Raw genomic sequence first — 18,396 nt, forward strand, 5'->3', positions numbered from 1 at the left:
ACTGAACTCAGGGCTTTGCACATGCTAAGCAAGTGCTCAACCACTAAATTAACCCCTCATCCCAATTTTATGCCTTTTTGTTAAATATAGTATAACTTAGATTTCTACAACAAAACGTACCAATTTATGTACTAATCAGGAGTGTAGAAGTATTTCCATTTCGCTATGCTCACCTACATTGGGTATGTTATTTAAAAAGTGCTTTAAGTTTTTTATGCTAGAAATGGTACTTTAGTGTTTATTATTTCCTTTTTTTAAGTCACTAAGAATGTTGGATGAAGAAGAAGCAACTGATAATGATTTAAGAGCAAAATTCAAGGAACGCTGGCAAAGGACACCATCGAATGATCTCTACAAGCCTTTAAGAGCAGGTAAAAATTTGTATAAATGATTTTTCACTAGAATAAATTCCCAATTTTGGTTCATGTTTTTGCTTAAGTTAGACTCAGTTCTAAATTTATTACTTAAGTGTGTACAGTTACAAAAACCCCGTTTTTTTCCTCAATTTATTACGAAAACACAAAAAAGTAGTAACAAGTGATTTATGTTCATTGTAAGAAGTGAAGATTAAAAAGATTTTCATTTTCTTTCCCAAGGCCTGTGTATATTTTAAAAACAACACGAAATCATATGTATGATTTTGTAATTTCTTTTTTGACTTAATAGTGAATTCTGTATGGTTAATAAACTAGGTATAACAGTTACTTTATGGTCAAACTATGCTTTTTAAGGATTTGATTAAGATTTTATGTTTAAGTGGTATCTTCATCATGGCTAAAGACATGTTTTATTTATCTCTATAAAATTATTTTTCTAAAAATATATTTGCTGTTTTTAAAGTAAAGTTATCCTTTGAGAGAATACTTTTAAAATAAGTTGTGCCAATTTTTGGACTAAGTGATTTATTTCTGAGTTGTGGGAAAAGATTAGACTAATGTCAGTTTGCTTTTGACAGACATTAAGTTAAACCAGTTTAATACATAGCTGTGCTCTTGATTTTATTAATGATTTTGTCATTTTCCCAAAAACAAGCATGAAAATATTGACAGTAGCTGAGTTTTTATTATGCAGTGAATTTTAGGGTCTTCTATAGAGGGAGAAGAGTAAAGTTGAGAACTAGAACTTATGTGCAGATAGCCCCAAAACTTTGCTGTTAGAATTACTCCTGTGCTCTGGAAACCTTTTTCCCCAGAGGGAACCAACTTCAGAACAGTTTTGGATAAAGCTGTGCAAGCTGATGGACAAGTGAAAGAACGTTACCAGTCTCATCGGGACACCATTGCACTCCTGTGTAAGCCAGAGCCTGAGTTGAATGCTGCCATCCCCTCTGCTAATCCAGCGAAGACCATGCAGGGCAGCGAGGTGAGAGAGTGGGAATGTGATATGGGTGGTCATCTGCGTATGAAAACTGTGTTTGAGGCTTGTGTACAGTAATTGCCAATGTGTTATTGTCCTGTTCTAAAAAATGCAAAAGTTGGCTAGGGGTGTAACTTCGTGGTATAGCACTTGCCTAGCATTACATAAGCCACTGGGTTTGATCTCCAGTAACCTCCCCACCCTGCCCCACCCAAAGACATATACACAAGTAAATTGGGGTTATATTTAAAATTAGTAGTATTATATATATGGTGTGATAGGTATTTATACTGTCCTGTAATAATAATTTTAATAATTTTCACTCACTGAGTGTCTTTCATGAGCTAGGTACTAACTTCTAGATGCTTCATATGTTCACAGTATTTAATTCAGGTTTTATAAAAGAGAGGATTGAAAGTATAGAAACTTCCTTGAAGTGAAAAACACTAGTTTTGGCTTAATACTCTTGTGACTATAAATTCTTTGTTTTTTATGATTCTATACTGCTTTCTACCGTATTCTATTAGGACTACTTCTGAAGGGAAAGTTGCTAGTAAATGAATAACATCATCATGTTATTTTTAATGATGGCAAGAATTTGAAAATCAATATTAAGAGCATCTGATTTGGAAAGCCCTAAAGAGAGGAAAATGTACAAGTATAATTTAGTTGCTGATGACTATGTGCTGGGATGATTGTAGGATAGGATAGAGGCTTCAAATAAGCCAAGGGCAAGAAGCTCCTGAAAGCATCTTGAAACAGATGAATATTCCAGGATAGTAGGTTTTGAAAGGTATCAACATTGTTCCTTATTTGTCCTTCTATAGAATAATCTCATATATTTAACCATGAATCAACTACATAAAACACTATGCTAAGTGCTTTGAAAAATTAACAAATGAATCATACACAACCCTTCTCCTCAATTTATGGTCCAGTGTGAAAAATTAGTCATGTGCAAAGATAATTATAACAAAAGGTAGATGTTTCAAAATGCAGCAGGGAAAGTATAGAAAGTATATTATTAGGATTTGGATCAAGTACTTAGATTTCAGCAATTTGGAGTTGTCTCTTAGGATGCTTCTTAAGAAGTTGGCACAGTGGTGACATATGATATATCAATGTGATATATTTGATATATTGTAAGTTCTTTTGTAAATGCTACAATGTACTCCCACCTAGCACAACAATAAAAATTTTAAAAAGATTTAAAAAAATTTCCATTGCAGAAAAAAGAAAAAGTTGGCACATTATGAGAACAGAGTAGATAGGGAGAAAAAGTGAACATATACAAGATCCATGCAGGCTTGGGTTAGTGGGTGTGTCCTGAGAAGCTAGTAGAGGTTCAGTGGAAACCAGCTACAGGTGCTGGGTAGCTCCAGAAGAGAAGAGAGGAAGAGAATGGAAGGGGAAGAGAAGGCTGTGTACTTGAATGTTAGGGACCTGGGTGCTTGGATAACATAAAGGAGAAAAATTGATGTGGTCAGAAGATTTGTGAAGAACAAAGAACTCACCAAAAACACTGTAGACCCAGGGAATAGTAAGATATTCTGGAGTCCTGTTTTATTTTATTTTTTAAATTTTATTTATTTATTTTGGAGGAAGAACAGTTTTTATTATCTTCATGTACAGACTCAACATTAACTCAACATTGTACATTTAACTCAGTTTCATGGTGTGCTCTTTAGCTTTTGCTGTTTCCAGTTTGGCAATGCAAACCACAGATTTTGGTTCCAGGATTTTGCCTTCCCACCGATGGCAGTTCTCATCGTATATGTCATTGTAATGGTCTTGACAGCTTTCCTAGAGTTCCTTTGTCTTCTGTGTTAACCTGTATGAAGGCAACAGTAGTCCATGCCTTCATTGTGAACTAGCCATCCTAGTAGGCCTTGCCTTTGATGATGCAGTAGGGAACTCCCAACTTGGGACACAAGGCAGTCAGGAGTACAACAAGCTGAAGAAAGTATCAGCTGTAGAGCACATTTTGACAAAGAGCTAGCTTGGTGGCAATTCCTTTTTTTTACTTTAGATCTCTATGCAGTATTCCTTTCTTACTCTTTTGGTGTCTTGTGTATGTCACTCAGAATTTATACAGCTTTTAACCTTTGAGTCACCTACTGTCAATAGAAAAGAAAAATAGAATTGATATTTTTTATGTTATTTCCTTATTCAAATTGACTTCCTTTTCTGGTAGTTAAACTAAGTGTTTTTTTATTGTTTAGGTTGTAAATGTCTTAAAATCCTTGTTGACAAATCTTGATGAAGTAAAGAAGGAAAGAGAGGGTCTTGAGAATGACCTAAAATCAGTGAATTTTGACATGACAAGCAAGTTTCTGACAGCTCTTGCTCAAGATGGTGTGATCAATGAAGAAGCTCTTTCTGTTACTGAACTGGATCGAATCTATGGCAGTCTTACAAATAAAGTCCAAGAATCTCTAAAGAAACAGGAGGGACTTCTAAAAAATATTCAGGTAAAATTTATATATTTAATAAGATGTATGTTTAAAAAATTACAGAAAGGATATGGCTGCACTAAACTTATGTCCATTTAGGAACATGAAATTGGAGAATCTATAGTTCAGAGTGGAAAATGGTATATCTATATTTTGCACAATTTAACTTGGTACATTGATATTTAAAATCTGTGAACCAAAGCCACTTATCTGTGGTTAAAATTTTGTATGCTACTTAGAAGTGTTTGATGTAGGATTTTTTCAAGTCTTTAAAAGACTTATTTTTGGCCATGTTTGGGGAAAGATCAAAATTAGTTGGAATCATTGATTCTGGCAATTATAAGGCAAATACATACAGACTTTAGTCAGGTTTTGAAAATAATGCAAAACTAAATCTGCTTAGATGTTTGAAGTTAGTATTTGTATTTACAAATAAGAACACTTGTGTTTAGACTAACAAGACTTGAAAATTTACCCTTTTAGTAGTTCATGTACAGGATGAAATATTGTGTATTTCTATGTTTGAATACTATATTACATATTAGATATTTATATATAAAGTATTCTAAAAAGCAAAAGAGTTTTCACCTTGATTTTTTTTTGTGTCATGTATTAATAGAAATCTATAATCATTCCTGGTTATGTTTTGACACTCATTGGATTTGTGATAGTTTTACTTAAGGAAAAGTTCAAAGCATTGTACTACCAAAAAGAAATACTAGGTGTTTCTAATAATTCTACATATATCTGTAACCATATATGATTTCATAGTTACAAAAGAGATCAATAAAATGTTATGAGCTATATTAATTTTATAAGTAAATATACCTTACATAGATCTTTCTTTTAATAAGGTCTCACACCAGGAATTTTCAAAAATGAAACAATCTAACAATGAAGCTAACTTAAGAGAAGAAGTTTTGAAGAATTTAGCTACTGCATATGACAACTTTGTTGAACTTGTAGCTAATTTGAAGGAGGGCACAAAGGTATGGAGTACATACAAACAATAGATAACTATATAGATATGAAAGTACAGTCTGGGAAGTTAGTTGGTATTTCTAGTTGGACCAAATTATTCTTTGTGTAGAATTTGTTAGCTTTAACGCCTTTTGCTTCTGTGAGTTTGTTGTAGACGGAGAAAACTTAATGAAGGTGCTGATGTTTTCTTGGAACTTTGAAGAATATATTGTATATTTCAACTGGCAGAAAAGGGATGTAAGAATTTCAGACAGTGGGAATTAGAGATGTTAGAAGCCAATGACACCTTTTTAAGGATTAGGAAGTTGACCCATTTAAATGAATTCTGAGGAACCAGGGAAGTAGTCAAGGCTACACATACTAAATATGTGTTCTTTTTTTTTTGCCTCATCCTTTACAAAGATTAGAGAAATGCTTGTTTGTTTTTACTGATTATTTAAAATGCTTTTGGGAGAGCAAGTGATTTTAAAGTTTTCAGATGTACAATTCATTTGAGTACTTAACTCTGTAATGATCACCAAATAAAAATACAGGACTGTATAATGTACAGTCCTGAAGAGAGGGTAAAAACTCTGCAAATGCTTCTGAATAGAGGAGATAATAAACTGTTTCAATCTGAATGAAGTGTGTTGTTCAAATACATAAACTAAGAAAACTCCAGAGAATGGAAAATCTCTTAAGGTTGTCTGCAGCGATGCCTGTATTTCCATAATGAATGTGCAAACTTAACCCTTCATCCTAAATAGATTTAGTGTTAGTATAATTGTTAGTTTAGATGGCATTTCTCAAACCTAGATTAAAAATTGTTTTTGTTTATTGCTTCAATTTGTTCTTTGCTTACAGTTTTACAATGAATTGACTGAAATCCTGGTTAGGTTCCAGAACAAATGTAGTGATATAGTATTTGCACGGAAGACAGAAAGAGATGAACTCTTAAAGTAAGTTCATTTGTGTATCAAATTATACTTATAAGTATTTTCTTTAAAAAAAAATCACTGTAGAGCTGGCAAGGTGGCTCATGCCTATAACCCTAGCTAGTTCTGAGATGGGGAGGATGGCAGTTATGCCAGCCTGGGTAAATAGTTCGTGAGACCCTATCTCCAAAAAAACTCAGAGCAAAGTGGACTGGAGGTATGGCTCAAGTGATAGAGTGCCTGCTTTTTGTTAGAAGAGTTAAGAGTCACCAACTCTTTTTTTTTTTCCCCTGCATTCTCAGTGCTCTTACTTTTATTGGGTTTTATTTATTTATTTAAAGCAGTGATATGGTTCCTTTATTGTTGTGCTGGGTGGGGGGCATTTACAAAGGTTCTTACAATGTATCAACTATATCAGACTTGAATCCACCCCCTCTACCACTCCCCTTTGTCCCCCCACCCTGATTCCTAGAATAGTTTCAACAGGTATCATTTTTGTATTTATATGCATATGTACACATTTTTTGCACCGTATTCACCCTCCTATCCCTTTTCCCGCCACCATTTCCCTCCTGTTGGTGCCAGCCCTCCCTTCCTGGGCAGCACCTTTTCTGCCCTCTTGTTCTCCAATTTGGTAGAAAAGATAAAAAGAAAAACATGACATTTTTGCTTGTTTGAAATAAAGGTAGCTATATAGGAAATTTCCTTGTGATATTTCCATGTATATATGTGTTATACCCCCAAGTGGTTCATCTCCTCTAATTATCTACTTTCTACCTTAGTCCCTTTCTTACGGAAGTTTCAGCCACTTTAAGATTACTGTATTCATTCTTATACGGCGAATACAAGTTCTTAATTTCCTTCTTTTACCCTACCCTTCCAGTGGGTGGCCTCCGTTTAGTGTGACCAGTGTTTCATACTATTGCTGTATTTGTATTAAGCTCTATATTCCACATGTGAGAGAGAACATGCAGCTTTTGGCCTTCTGAGCCTGGCTAACTTCACTTAAGATGATTTTCTCCAGTTCCAGCCATTTATCTGAGAATGAAAAAATTTTATTCTTCGCTGTGGCTGAGTAAAATTCCATTGTACATAAACATCACATTTTCTTAATCCATTCGTCACTAGTGGGGCATCTTGGCTGTTTCCATAGCTTAGCTATTTTGAATAGTGCTGCAGTAAACATGGGTGTGCAGGTGTCTTTGTTGTAAGGTGACTCATATTTCTTTGGGTATATCCTAGGTATGGCTGGGTCATACGGCAAATCTAGTTTTAGTTTTTTCAGGGAGCATCCAAAATACTATTTTCCATAGTGGTTGTACTAATTTACATTCCCACCAGCAGTGTATGAGGGTTTCTTTTTCCCCACACCTTCACCAACATTTGTTGTTGTTTGTGTTCTTGATGGTAACCATTCTGACAGGAGTGAGGTGGAATCTTAATGTGATTTAGATTTGTATTTCTTTTATGGCCAGGGATAGTGAGCAATTTTCCATGTGCTTTTTAGCCATTTGGGCTTCTTCCTTTGAAAAGGCTCTGTTCAGTTCATTTGCCCATTTCTTCATTGGGTCATTGATTTTTTGGGAGTTTAGTTTTTTGAGCTCCCTGTATCTTCTGGTTATCAATCCTTTGTCTCATGTATAGCTGGCAAAGATTTTCTCCCATTCTGTAAGTGGCCTCTTCAATTTAGAGACCATTTCTTTTATTGTACAGAAGCTTTTTCATTTCATGTAGTCCCATTTGTTGATCCTTTCTCTTAGTTGCTGAGGCAGTTGAGTTCTGCTGAGGAAGTCATTGCCTATGACTATTGCTTTCAGTGCTCTTTCCTGTACTAACTTCAAGGTTTCAGGACTTATATTAAGGTCCTTAATCCACTTTGTGTTGACATTTGTCCAGGGTGATAAACATAGATCTACTTTTAGTTTTCTGCAGGCAGCTATCCAGTTTTCCCAGTAACGTTTGTTGAAAAGGCTGTCGTTTCTCCATCGTGTATTTTTGGCACCTTTGTCAAAAATTAGGTGGGTGTAGATGGGTGGATTCATATCTGGATCTTCTACTCTGTTCCACTGGTCTTTATATCTGTTTTTGTGCCTATATCATGCTGTTTTTATTGCTGTAGCTCTGTAGTATAGTTTGAAGTTAGGTATTATGATACCTCCAGCATTGTTCTTTTTGCTCGGTGTTGCCTTGGCTATTTAGGGTCTTTTGTGCTTCCAAATGAACTTTAGGGTTTATTTTTCAATCTCTGTGATGAATGTCACAGAGACATTAGGATTTTTGATGGGAATGGCTTTGAACATGTAGATTGCTTTTGGTAGTATAGCCATTTTTATTATGTTGATTCTGCCAACCCATAGCATGGGAGACCTTTCCATCTTCTGTAATCTTTGATTTCTTTCTTCAGTGGTTTGTAGTTTTTCTTATAGAGGTCATTTACATCCTTTGTTAAGTTTATTCCTAGGTATTTGATTTTTTTTTGAGGCTATTGTAAGTGGGAATTATTTTTCTATATTCTTTTTCAATCAGTTCATTGTTGGTGTATAAAAAGGGTACTGAGTTTTGCAAATTGATTTTGTATCTTGCTATTTTGCTGAAACTGTTTATGGTATCTAGGAGTTTTTTCTTTTGAGAATCACCAACTTTTGTTAGTGGCTTTCACTCAACATTGTTTGAGATATTCATCCATTTAGTTGTGTGCATTTGTAGACCTTTTATTCTTATTTCTGTGTATATTTCACTGTGTGAATAAACTGTAAGTTATTCTATTATCATTAGTTTCTAGTTTTGGGTTATTATAAATGTTGCTGGTATGAATGTTGTAAAACATAATCATTCTAGCTGGGTATGCTAGTGTACACCATTAATCCCAGTACTCAGGAGGCTGGGAGAGTTGCAGCAGCAGAATTGTGAGTTCAAGGCCAGCCTGGGCTATGTAGCAAGACCTTTTCTTTCACAAATGATTCAAAACACTAATGTCACTAGTGGTGGTTGTTGGGCATAGGAATACTAGTGGCAACTTACTTTTGCTTTTTTACATTGTTGGTCTTATGATTTAAAAATAGCTTTGATTTCTGTCATTAGCAAGTGGCTAGGAGATTCTCATTTGCCCTACATATGTGTTATTTACTGCAACCATCCCTGCAGTTTACCAAAGTAAAAGAAAGGTATGTTAAGGCTTTGTTATATACATATATTTCCTAGATATTTCAAAATCTGATCTTTCAGAATTTTTATATTGACTAAAAAGTTCCAGTTTATGGCAGAGGCCACACTATGGGAAGGTAACTGGGAAGTACTGAAGAGGTCTGGTAGACATGAACCAGTTTGGGTTGTAATACATATGTGCTTGGAAGCAATTCTAGGAATCTCTCTGTATAGCTATCCTTATCTCAATCTAGAAAAAATGCTATGTCTTTCTTATTATCTCTTACGTTTTCTCTTCAATAAAATTGGAGAAGAAGGCAGAACAGCTACCTTGCTATAGCTATTGATGTCTAGAAGCTTCTGAGTAGAGTTTTTTGGGTCTTTAAGGTATAGGATCATGTCGTCTGCAAATAGAGATATTTTGACAGTTTCTTTACCTATTTGTATTCCTTTTATTCCTTCTTCTTGCCTAATTGCTCTGGCTAGGAATTCCAGGACTATGTTGAATAGGAGTGGAGATAGTGGGCATCCTTGTCTGGTTCCTGATTTTAGAGGGAATGGTTTCAGTTTTTCTCCATTAAGCATAATGCTGGCTGTAGGTTTGTCATATATAGCTTTTATAATGTTGAGGAACTTTCCTTCTGTTCCTAGTTTTCTTAGAGCATTTATCATGAAATGGTGTTGGATCTTATCAAAGGCTTTTTCTGCATCTATTGAGATGATCAAGTGGTTTTTTGTCTTTGCTTCTGTTAATGTGGTTTATTAGGTTGTATAAACAATTTTTAAAGAAACAGTTCCAATTTATTTTTAAGTGGTTATTTAGTTGCGTTAAGTAGTTTTTTTGGATGACAATACATTAGTTTTCTTTGTATCTGAGTGACTAACTGGGGCCCTTTTTTTTTTCTTTCTAGTGGGACAGAATGGTTTTTTTTTCCTCCCCTCTATTTTATTTTATCGTTTTTACATGTACTCATATCCCCCCCCACTTCTGGGACTTGGGCCCTTTTTGAGAATGCAGATGTGAGTGGTTGCTATAGCTGTTATATCAGGTTCTGGGTAGCACGGCAGACATTTAGGGACATATGTTGTTTACTTGTTTGTTTATGTTAATCATCAGTGTAGTGAAAAGTTGGTAAGCACCATGTATTAGCGGAGTACATTTTACCTTAGGTATATCAATACCTGATGGGATTTGGGGATAATTCCAATTTATTGTTTGAGCAGACTTTAAAATTTCCTCCTCATATTTAATGCTAAGTTTTAAAGGTCTTTTCAATGTATCTTTTGTGAGTTTACCTTAGTGACAGATTGAGTTAGCTTTTAACATAAAATATCTATGCAGCATTTCTTTAACATCTTCAAAAATTATATATCTAGAAATTTGCGTACTGGTTTGCTCAATAAACTTTTTCATCTGTGACAGTCCCTCCTAATTGAGTCCAGGGCTTTGTACGTGCTAGGCAAGCATGTGAGCTATGCCTCAAGCCCTAAACTATTGTTTTATTTCTTTTCTTTCTTTTTTTCTGGTGGTACTGGGGTTTGAACTCAGGGCATCATGCTTGCTAGGCAGGTACTCTACCACTTGAGCAACTCTTCCAGCCCTTGTTTTATGTTACTTATTTGTTGTTGAAATAGAGTCTCACTGTAGCCCAGGCTGGCTTCAAACTTGAGAGCTTCCTATCTTAGTCTACTGAGTTCTGGGATTACAGGTGTGTACCACCATGCTTAGCTATGTTGTTTTAAACATTGATATCATATGCTGATGAAAATATTAACTAGGTAATTGAGGTTATAGTTTTCTGTTAACTTTTTTTTTTTTTTTTGGTAGTCGGGTTTGAACTCGATGCTTAGCCTTATGCTTGCTAAATAAGCTGTACCACTTGAGCCATGCCCCTAGCCCTGTTTGCTTTTAGTTATGTTTTAGATAGTCTTGAGTTTTCTGCCTGTCCTGGTCTTGAACTATGGCCCCTCTAATCTCACCTTCCAAGTAGTTGGAATTACAGGCATGAGCCACTGTGCTTGATCCTTCTGTTAACTTTTGAATAGTCTATGTTAGGACTTTTTCATCTTGTGACTAATTCTTAATATTGTATAGGCAGTCTTTTAGGGCTATTTGCCCATTTTAACAAGTTCCTTACCTGAGCTGTGGCTATGATTTCTGAAATAAATTTATCTTCTTTCTTGGTCTTCAAAAATAGAATAAGATAAAACTTCATTTTGTTAAACTCTAGGAAGGAAGAAGATTTATATTCTAGTGAAGAGTAGAAAGGTTTCTGGGTGCAGGTGGCTCAAACCTGTAATCTTAGCTACTTGGGAGGCAGAGATCAGGAGGATTGTGGTTTGAAGCCAGCCCAGGCAAATTATTTGTGAGACCTTATCTTGAAAACACCCAACACAAAAAAGGGCTGGCAGAGTGGCTTAAGTGGTAGAGTATCTGCCTAGCAAGTGTGAGGCCCTGAGTTCAAACCCCAATGCCACCAAAAAAAAAAAAAAGAAATGTATATTCTAAAATGCCATTATTATTTGAGGGGTTGGGGGGGGCACTGTTTCATATATGAAGAAAAGAAAAATGAAAAAGGTCTGGCATTTTATGTATATATTATATATACATACACATATATATATATATATATATATATTTTTTTTTTTTTTTCATTGTGTGAAATTATAATGCTCTGTCTTTAGGGATTTGCAGCAAAGCATTGCCAGAGAACCTAGCGCTCCTTCAATTCCTACCCCTGCATATCAGTCTTCTCCAGCAGGCGGGGGACATGCAACAGCTCCTCCAACACCAGCTCCAAGAACCATGCCGGTTAGTAAGCCATGTGCATTTTTCAGGATGAAAGGTGACATTAGGGACTGCTTGCCTGTTGTGAAGGAATAAGCAGACTTTACATTGGAGGGATCTAGTGGTCACTTGTGTCAGTGTTCAACCTTCTGATGTTTTGCAATATGTAGGACTCAGCATCGCTCGTAAATTCTTGCAAAAAATGTTTAAGCTGAGTCTAATCAAGAAGTTAGAGCTTTCTATTTATAGCAAATACTGTGATTAAAAAGTTAAGCAGTGCCTTTAGGAAACAATTGGACAAATCTAGAACATGAGAAGTATGAGATACTTGGATTGGTGTTTTCTAAAATACATAGGAAAAAAAGGGAGGAGGTGGCGTTCTGGATTAAAATAACCAAAAGGTTCATTATAATTAAATGCAGTACATGTACATTGATTTGAATTTGATTCATTAAAACAGCTACAAGAGCTTTTTTGTGAAAGAAAGGGAAGGTTGAGGGCTGGGGATATAGCTCAGTGGTTTAGTGTTTGCCTCGCATTCATGAGGCCCTGAGTTCAATCCCCAGTACCACACACACACACACACAAAAAACCCACATACACACAAAAAAAGAAGGTTGAATCTGGAGTAGATATTCAATGATACTGGGGAATAATTGTTAATTTTCTTAGGGTGAAAACGCTACCGTGATTTTGTAGACTGTCTTTATCAGGACTTGAGGGCTGATGTCTGGAGGGCTGGTGTTCAAAAGTTTGCAACTTATTTTCCAGTGGCTCTGCAAATATGTAGATAAATATGTGGATATAGCTGTAGATGAAGTAGATACAGTAATGTTAATAGTTAACTGAATTTCATTGGTAGGTGTGTGGTTGTTTTGTTATTTTTTTAAGTTTGCAGATGTTTGAAGATCTTTATAGAAAGAGTTTGAGACCTGGGAGGATGAAATCACAGTAATAAGCCTTACCTTGATACTTTTTTCCACCTTAAGTGTCTTACCACTGTTGGAAGCAGTAAATGGTTAGATTATTAGGCGTCGGAAAAGACTAGTGGCTATCATAAATTGGAGGATTATTCTTCTCCTGTGGTACATTTTTAGTGTAATAAGTCAATATTTAAGAATGGGAATTATCATTTATTTTAATTATAATTTGTAAAATAAATTATCATTTATTTTATTTTAATTAATAGCAGTTTGATAGACATATGAAATATTTTGTAGTAAGTGCTTCTTTTTTCTTACAGCCTGCTAAGCCCCAGCCCCCAGCCCGGCCTCCACCTCCTGTGCTTTCAGCAAATCGAGCTCCTTCTGCTACTGTTCCAGCTCCAGTGGGGACAGGGACTACTGCACCAGCTCCATCACAGACCCCTGGCTCAGCTCCCCCTCCACAGGCCCAGGGACCACCCTACCCTACCTATCCAGGATATCCCGGGTAAGACAGCAATATCATATATCCCAATAATGTTATTTTCTAGCTCTGGTTAACTTTTTAAAGACAAGTTCACCCTTGCCCTAGATGGAAGTGTTATAAATGAATAAGCTACATTATCATCTTATTAGGAATTAAAATAATGTGACAGTCACTTATTTGAGTAGTTGAATACCATTTCCTAGGCTTTTTAAATGTATATTTTTATTTTTTGCATGTTACTTTTATACTTTTATGTTAAACACATTTTTTCTGTGTGGAATTCAGTATGACTTCTCTTGGTGATAAACAGGTGCCTTTTCTTAGCAAGCTTGATAGGGCCTTGTTAACATACCTTTGAAATCTCGGTATTTAATAAACTGTTGAATAGAAATTTACCTAGTTACAGAATGTTCTTCTTAAAGGTTAGCTTTCTTTGTGGCAACTTCTTTCTTTCTTGTTTTTGTATTTTTTTGGGGTGCCAAGGATTGAACCCAAGGCTTTGCACATTTTAGGCAAGTGCTTTACCACTGAGCTACATCTCCAGCAAGCTTTCTTCATAGTAATTTCTTAATTTTAAAAATCCAGACACTTGGCTGCCTTTTGTTAAGATATGCTCTAAATTTTACTTAGAAAGTATACTTTGTCTTACAAATATCAGAACTTCATGAGCAGTAAGTTCATGTGCATTTCAGTGAATACTGATTGTTGAAGAACAGGAATGTATTTAGAGCATTCATTTTGCCACATTAAAATGAAAATCTTGGGCTGGATGTCTCTCAAGTGGTAGAATACTTGCCTAGCATGAGTTCAATACCAAGTACAGCAAAGGGAAGAAAAAGGAGGATCCTTTTTATTCTTTCTTTAATAGTTGAATATTTAATCTTATTTCTCTCAAAGTGTTACTTTTTGGATAGTATTAAACATTTGATATTCTTTTAAAAAATTTTTTTGGTGGTACTTGATTTGAACTGAGTCTTGTGCTTGCTCAGCAGACATTCTTCTGCCTGAGCTACAACCCTAGCCTTCTTGCTTTTGTTATTTTAGGTAGGGTCTGATGGTTTTCTGTTTGGGCAGGCCTGGAGTGCCTATGCTTCCTGCATAGCTGAGATGAGAGGCATGCTCTACCATGCCCAGTTTTTTGTTGAGATGGGGTCTTGCTAACTTTTTGTTCACTGGTCTCAAACTGCTATCCTCTTGATTGCTGCTTCCCAAGTAGTTGAGATTACAGATGTGAGCCACTGCACTTGGCTTGATATTGTTTGATTTTAATTAGTGACAGGAAAGGAATATTTTTCTCTAACAAGTACCTTGAAATTGTTACCTTTTCTTACTACTGTTCTCTAATAGACTGAAAAACAGAGAAAAATGGCTTTCTTAAAATTGGCTTTAGAATAGTAGTTGTTTGTTTCATTTCCTAGTATTTGATTTACCAACCCAGTGTTTTTGTTTTCTTTTCCCATCAGGTATTGCCAAATGCCCATGCCCATGGGCTACAATCCCTACGCGTACGGCCAGTACAATATGCCATATCCACCTGTTTATCACCAGAGCCCCGGACAGGCTCCATACCCAGGACCCCAGCAGCCTTCATACCCCTTCCCTCAGCCCCCACAGCAGTCTTACTATCCACAGCAGTAGTAGTTCTGCTCAGAAGCTCAGCTGGTTCAGTTCAGAGGGAAAGAAATACCGACCCTGCAATAAGTGTACTAAACTCTACGCTCTGGTTAATATAATGTACTTTACTGTACTGAATGCAGTGTGTAATTTCTGTCTGCGGCTAAAAGCTGTGCCCCAGTTCCACAATTGATTGCATATATGAGATTTTGCTGCTATTGCAGTATAAATACTAGGTATAATAAGATTTGAAATAAATTACATTATAGTTCATAAAAGTTGAAGATGAGAAATTAAACCTGCAAGTGAAAAGTTTGAAACTAGCCTACTTTCTACATAAGATGCATTGGGGAGATCAGATACTGATGGTTCAAGTTTTCTTTCTCTTTTGGTTTATTGATTTGGTTTAATTTCCTTTATGATATTTTGCATAATCAGTGCATTGTAAATCTTATAATTTAAAAATAAATTGCTTAAGAACAGTTGTCATTGTTATGTTTTGTCATTGATTCTCATTATTGTCTAATTTCTTTCTGGTACTAGTCTCTCATTTTGTATGTTCACAAGTTAAACATACTGTGTTTAAGTGCACAGACAGTGCAAGTTAATAGTCAGGTTCAAGACATAGGAAAACCAAAAGGGATAGTACTATAATTTACCTTTCATATGCTGATTAATAAGTTAATTTTGGCATTTATTTTAAAAAGTCCTATAAAGTAGAAGAAACATGCAATTGTTACCAAAGATTCTTCAAATAAATATACAAATAAGTATGTGTATTTAATATTTTATTGCTAGCTTCTCTGGGATTCATGCAAATTCTGGTAATAATTCTTTCAATTTTTTTCATAATCTGCTTAAAATATATGTCATTGACAGTACTGTCTAATACAATACAATTGTTGGGCAGAAATTTACTGCACCCTTCTATTTCTTTATTCCAATTTACTGTCTAGTAACATTTAATATACAATGTGTTTTCATAGATCTTACCCCCCCTTTTTTTGGGCTCCTAAAAAATTACGCTATTTTATAATTTAGGGAGCATGCAGATAACTGTTGGGAACATATACCAATTTTGAAATAGACCGTGTACTTGATATTAGTCTCTGCTATGAGGGTATGTAGTCACTGTATAAACCTTAGTAAAAAGAAGCATACGGAATGAGAAATGAGAAAGACGCAAGCTGTCCAGAGTTACAGTGGGGTCTGTTCTGTGTGAGGTTTGTTTCTGAACACCTGAGGTATATGAGCAGATTTTTAATGAATCAATTTATGTTTATTTCTGAGTTTTTAATGTTGACCTTTTTTTGCATTATTGTTTCATTTAAATGATGTCTCTTGGTCCACTGTTTTCATTGATAATTTAGATTTATATTTTAAATGTTAAGACTGAAGATATGATTGTAAAAGGGAGTAAATTGATTTAAAAATATATGTATACTTTAAAGAATCTTACTTTGTTGTATGTGGGAAACACAAAGACATGTTGATTCAATATACATGGCTGATTACCTGGAATATTGAAATTGGTTTAAAGTCCAGTCGTTAAACCTTGGCAAAAATAGCTTTTTTTAAAAAAAATATATCATTGATAAGTTTTACTATTTTGGATTCATCAAAAGTCTGAGATGGGATTGTTTGACTCCTCTGTAAATGCCATTTAAGTTCTACATTCTCACCAGTAGAGATATATTAGCATAAAACAACCAGTGAGAGTTAGAGATATCCCAAATTGCTAGTTTATACTTCTTACTAATCAGAAACAAGGAAAAACAAAAAATTGGCCTGAATATTCTCTTGGGGAAAGAGGGCACTAAAGGAAGGGGTTAAATGCATCAGAGGGCCAAAAGAGCAGTGTAAGGCCAGTTAGTCCATTCCCTGTGCCAAGCCGGGTTTACTTCCAGAAATCTGGCAGGAGGATGGCTCAGAAACCCTAGGAAAGGAGCCTCACAGCTCCCTGTGGCAGTTTTCTCCCAGCACACCTGATTCCTCAACTATTAGCAAAGCCTTTTATGTAGCAGCCCAGATCTGTCCTCTCTTGTCAGTTCACTTACTCTTTACAATGTTAAAGATATTTTCCTTTGATCACCTGTTTAGGTTCTGTTGACCGTTTCTGCAGTCTTCACTGGCCTGCCTAGTTTCAGAAGGAGACATGGAAAAGAGCCTTCTCTTAGGTTTATTTTACATTCTAGCAACAACAAGGAAGTCCCCTTTGGGGTTGTTTTTGTTACCAAACTTTTTAATCTTTTGCTTAGCTTCCTATGTTCCACAAAATATTCTAAAAATTTATGGGTAATTCTATTTATTTGGAGATAGGAGGGTTTTACTCTGTGGTTCTGGTATGTTGTTCCCAAGTTTACAGTTAAGCTTCCCCTCACCCCCATCAGATTTTGGGAACTGACCTCAAGCTATTGATGTTGGGCTTTGAAATATTGTTACAAAATGGACTGTACTTCAAATAACGAAGCTCTGCAAAGAGGACCTAGCTAGAACTGGAAGAAAAGTTGTTTAACTTCTATTTCTTGTTCTTGGTTAGAGGCAGATGGTCTGACTTCTCAGTCTGGTGCAAAGCATTGGTCTAAGCAGAGCTATTCCCATGCTTCTTGGTCTTTATTATCAGTTGAGAAAAGTAGTCATATTTCACTGCAAAGTCTTTGTTAGCTATCTCTGTACCCAGACCCCATCTTTTTTGAAGTTTTTAATGCCCCCCAAATGTAATGAGTTACAGAAAAATGAACATGCTTTACAGTCTTTGTCCCCAGTGCTCTGTCCCAGTCAGCAGCCTGTTCAGTCAAAACAGATTTTAAAATGTTTTCCATTAGAGCTTTACAGTTTGCAAAGTGCTTTGTATGCATTTTCTAATTTCATAAGCAGGATAAAATATAATTTATTCTGTAGGTTTCAATTTGCTAATGGGGATTTTTTTTCTTTTTATGATTAGTGTATCTTGAAGAGTTGCTACAACCCAGTGGCATCTCATTTTTAAAAGACTTCTGCAATTACTAGTTGATTCACAGTATAGGACAGGATACAAAGCAGGAGAAAAAGCCTGTCGTAGTGTTATAATTGCTGGTTTAAATTAGATTTTAGAACTAAATGGTTGATTATAAGATTTACATGAAAGCAAAGAAGGAAAAATTATATTTTTAAAGAAAGAGAATATTCAGGCTTTATTTCTGGTATGAAGTTTATATTTTTAAAAAAATCCTATATTATCACACCAGAGATTTTAGATTCTTTTCTGGTTGCAAACATTGCTGGTAGTTGGATTATATTTTTATTGTATTCATTTCTCTTAGGGGGAAAATTGTAAAGAAACAAAAAGATTCCAGATGAATGTATCCTAGAAATAAAAGTTGAAAGATTCTTACTTCCTTGGAGTATGAATTCTTATTTAAAGTGTTTCTTTCAGCTCAATAGTTTCTGTAATTTTTTTTTTTTTTTTGTGATACTGGGGTTTGAACTCAGGGACTCATGCTTGCTAGATAGGTGCTCTACCACTTGGGCTACTCTGCCTGCCCTTTTTTTATGTTGGGTATTTTCAAGATAGGGTCTCATGAACTATTTGCCTGGGCTGGCTTTGAACCTCAGTCCTCCTAATCTCTGCCTCTTGAGTAGTTTGGATTACAGGTGTGAGCCACCTGTACCTGCTAGTTTCTGTAATTTTGCTTAACAAAATTACAAAATTACAAAAAACATACCCATTTTGATTAAACGCGTGAGACTACAAAAG

General features: G+C 35.3%; 1 protein-coding gene across 2 annotated transcripts in view; it reads left to right on the forward strand.

Annotated features, from left to right (window-relative positions):
* Pdcd6ip (programmed cell death 6 interacting protein) overlaps positions 1–18,033 on the forward strand; it is a 70,225-nt gene extending 52,192 nt beyond the window's left edge. For both annotated transcript variants that reach the window (XM_020167181.2, XM_020167182.2), the window contains exons 11-18: positions 260–371; positions 1,193–1,362; positions 3,579–3,827; positions 4,664–4,798; positions 5,634–5,728; positions 11,534–11,660; positions 12,880–13,067; positions 14,510–18,033. In XM_020167181.2, coding sequence (XP_020022770.1) covers positions 260–371; positions 1,193–1,362; positions 3,579–3,827; positions 4,664–4,798; positions 5,634–5,728; positions 11,534–11,660; positions 12,880–13,067; positions 14,510–14,684 — 1,251 coding nt within the window. In that variant the 3' untranslated portion in view covers positions 14,685–18,033. The remainder of the gene's footprint in view (positions 1–259; positions 372–1,192; positions 1,363–3,578; positions 3,828–4,663; positions 4,799–5,633; positions 5,729–11,533; positions 11,661–12,879; positions 13,068–14,509) is intronic.
* Positions 18,034–18,396: the final 363 nt, after the last annotated feature.

This window comes from Castor canadensis, chromosome 5, assembly GCF_047511655.1.
Source record: "Castor canadensis chromosome 5, mCasCan1.hap1v2, whole genome shotgun sequence".
NCBI classification, from domain to species: Eukaryota; Metazoa; Chordata; class Mammalia; order Rodentia; family Castoridae; genus Castor; species Castor canadensis.